The 2,318-nt window shown below is 35.7% G+C and overlaps 1 protein-coding gene across 1 annotated transcript in view; it reads left to right on the forward strand.

Moving 5' to 3' along the window:
- The window catches only part of LOC106144503 (olfactory receptor 4F15-like), a 1,102-nt gene extending 653 nt beyond the window's left edge, over positions 1 to 449 (forward strand). The window contains exon 2 of the mRNA XM_013355641.1: positions 6 to 449. Within this exon, the coding sequence (XP_013211095.1) occupies positions 6 to 449 (444 nt within the window). The remainder of the gene's footprint in view (positions 1 to 5) is intronic.
- The last annotated feature ends 1,869 nt before the right edge of the window (positions 450 to 2,318 follow it).

Genomic DNA, 2,318 nt, shown 5'->3' on the forward strand with positions numbered 1-2,318 from the left:
TGAATTTGCCTTTTTGTGGACCAAATATTTTGGATAGTTTTTACTGTGACCTTCCTCGGTTTATCAGACTTGCTTGCATAGATACCAATCAATTAGAATTAATGGTATCAGCCAACAGTGGATTCATCTCTGTAGGCTCCTTCTTCATACTGGCCATATCTTATATTGTCATAATAGTCACTGTTCAGAAACATTCCTCAAGTGGTTTCTCTAAGGCCATGTCTACACTCTCTGCTCACATCTCTGTTGTGGTCCTAACCTTTGGTCCCTTGATATTCATTTATTCATGGCCTTCTCCCTCCACACACCTGGATAAGTATCTGGCCATATTTGATGCAGTTGGTACTCCTTTTCTGAACCCCGTGATCTACACACTGAGGAATCAAGAAATGAAGACATCATTGAAGAGAATATGTAGACAGTTACTGAAATATGGGAAGATCTCCTAAATTATGGCAGTGCGAAGTTTTCTCACTGAAAACAGTTCATTGTTGACCAAATTCAGTGAAAAATTACTTTCTAGGATCAGATTTGTTTACCTATACTGATATTTGGGTGATTTTTCTTCAGTTAAGAGGGATTTGCAATGTGTTCTATCAACAGAGAAGCAATTATATATTTATGAAACAAAGAATATAATAATACAGAGCCCAATTCCCAAAGAAGAATTTTTACGTGAAATAAACTTTTAGTGGGCTGAACATAGAAGGTGCTTTAAGACTGACAAAGGAAATGTCAACCTCTCTCTCTCTCTCTCTCTCTCTCTCTCTCTCTCTTTCTCTTTCTCTCTCTCTCTCTTTCTCTGAACATCAATTTTCTCACATGCAGGACTTTCTGGCATCACTCCATGCGGAATTTACAAACTGACATTGATCTGAGTTAATTTTTCATCTGCTATGCCTTGTATACAGTCTAACCACTTGTTTGTCTGTTTAGAATCTGCAAGCATACATGATTGTCAGTAATATAAGCTCTCCAATTACCATTATGATATTCAATTTTTAAGTTTTCTTTGTATTTCCTTTGTAGTTCCCATGTTTGTTTTTCAGTATATGTCTAAGTCAGAGTTTAGAAAAAGTTTGTGTGATATTTTAGAGATGCAAATGGAACTATAACTCTTTTATCAGATGGTACAATGTAGGCACGTAGGCCTCTCAGAGACACTCTACAGTCTGCTAAGTCAGAATAAATCTTTTTAACACAAGTAGTCTTGTGGTTCTGCTTCCCTTTCTATATCCTATTTTAATTACTCCACATTTAAGGTAGTTGCAAGTATATCATTATGATTATAGTAACCAGGCTAGCCATAAACTACTGCCTTAAAATTGGAGACATTTAGACACACAGTATTAATTATCCTTAGTCTCCACCTCATGTTTATTTTTCCTTGTGGGATTGCAGCACCTCTAACTTTGCATCCATATTAAGACTGCAACCTTCCTGGGCAGCTTTGTGAGTTGACCATTCAATAAATCCTGCTCCTTTAAGTAATCCTTTATTGTATGTCATTCATTTTTTTCTGCTTCACTGTTTAAATTGTGATTGAGATAGAACCTACATATCTGCTAGGTTAATCATTTGTAGGCTCATAGAATGATTTATCCAACCTGCCTTGTACTTAAACAGGTATTGTTTTACCGAGGACATATTTCATATCAAATGAAACATAACACAAAATCCACTAGTCTACATATGTGCCTCATGACAAGCCACTGAGTTTTCAAATTTCATGACATAATTTACTAAATGGCAGTTACAATGGTAATTGCAACACCACACCCCAGGTTGATGTGTCCCCAACAAAACGTAAATAAGGCTCATAGTAAAATGGAGAAATAGCTGTCCCACTCTCCTATTTACACTTCCTTTTATCTCACCCTGTTCTGGAACTATAGATTTGAATTATGACCCTAGAAATCCCTAGAGTTCTGTAACTGTAGGAATGCCCTTGCTGTTTCCAAATTTCTTTACAATCTTCTTGTGTTTTCATAAATCTTTCCAAACTATTACAGAATTCTTTCACTTGATTGTCTTATCTTATTCATAAGAACAGGGTATGTCTTCTTGTCTGGACCTTGAGTAATTTCTGAGAACATCTGCAGAACAATGAAAATAAATAAGTCAAAAGACAAATACTAATAATATAAATGGAGAGCCAAAGAAAGACATAGAAGACTGTATTCTACATGATGCTATCTGAAGAAATATAGGCAGAGACCCTAACTAAGGGCCACAATAAAAAGTTGCTGATCTTTATTTCTGATGTAGTTTCATGTTGAGAATAGAATCCCATGGAAAACAAAGCCTTCTAAACACAG

This window comes from Microtus ochrogaster, unplaced genomic scaffold (genome assembly GCF_000317375.1).
Source record: "Microtus ochrogaster isolate Prairie Vole_2 unplaced genomic scaffold, MicOch1.0 UNK808, whole genome shotgun sequence".
NCBI lineage: Eukaryota > Metazoa > Chordata > Mammalia > Rodentia > Cricetidae > Microtus > Microtus ochrogaster.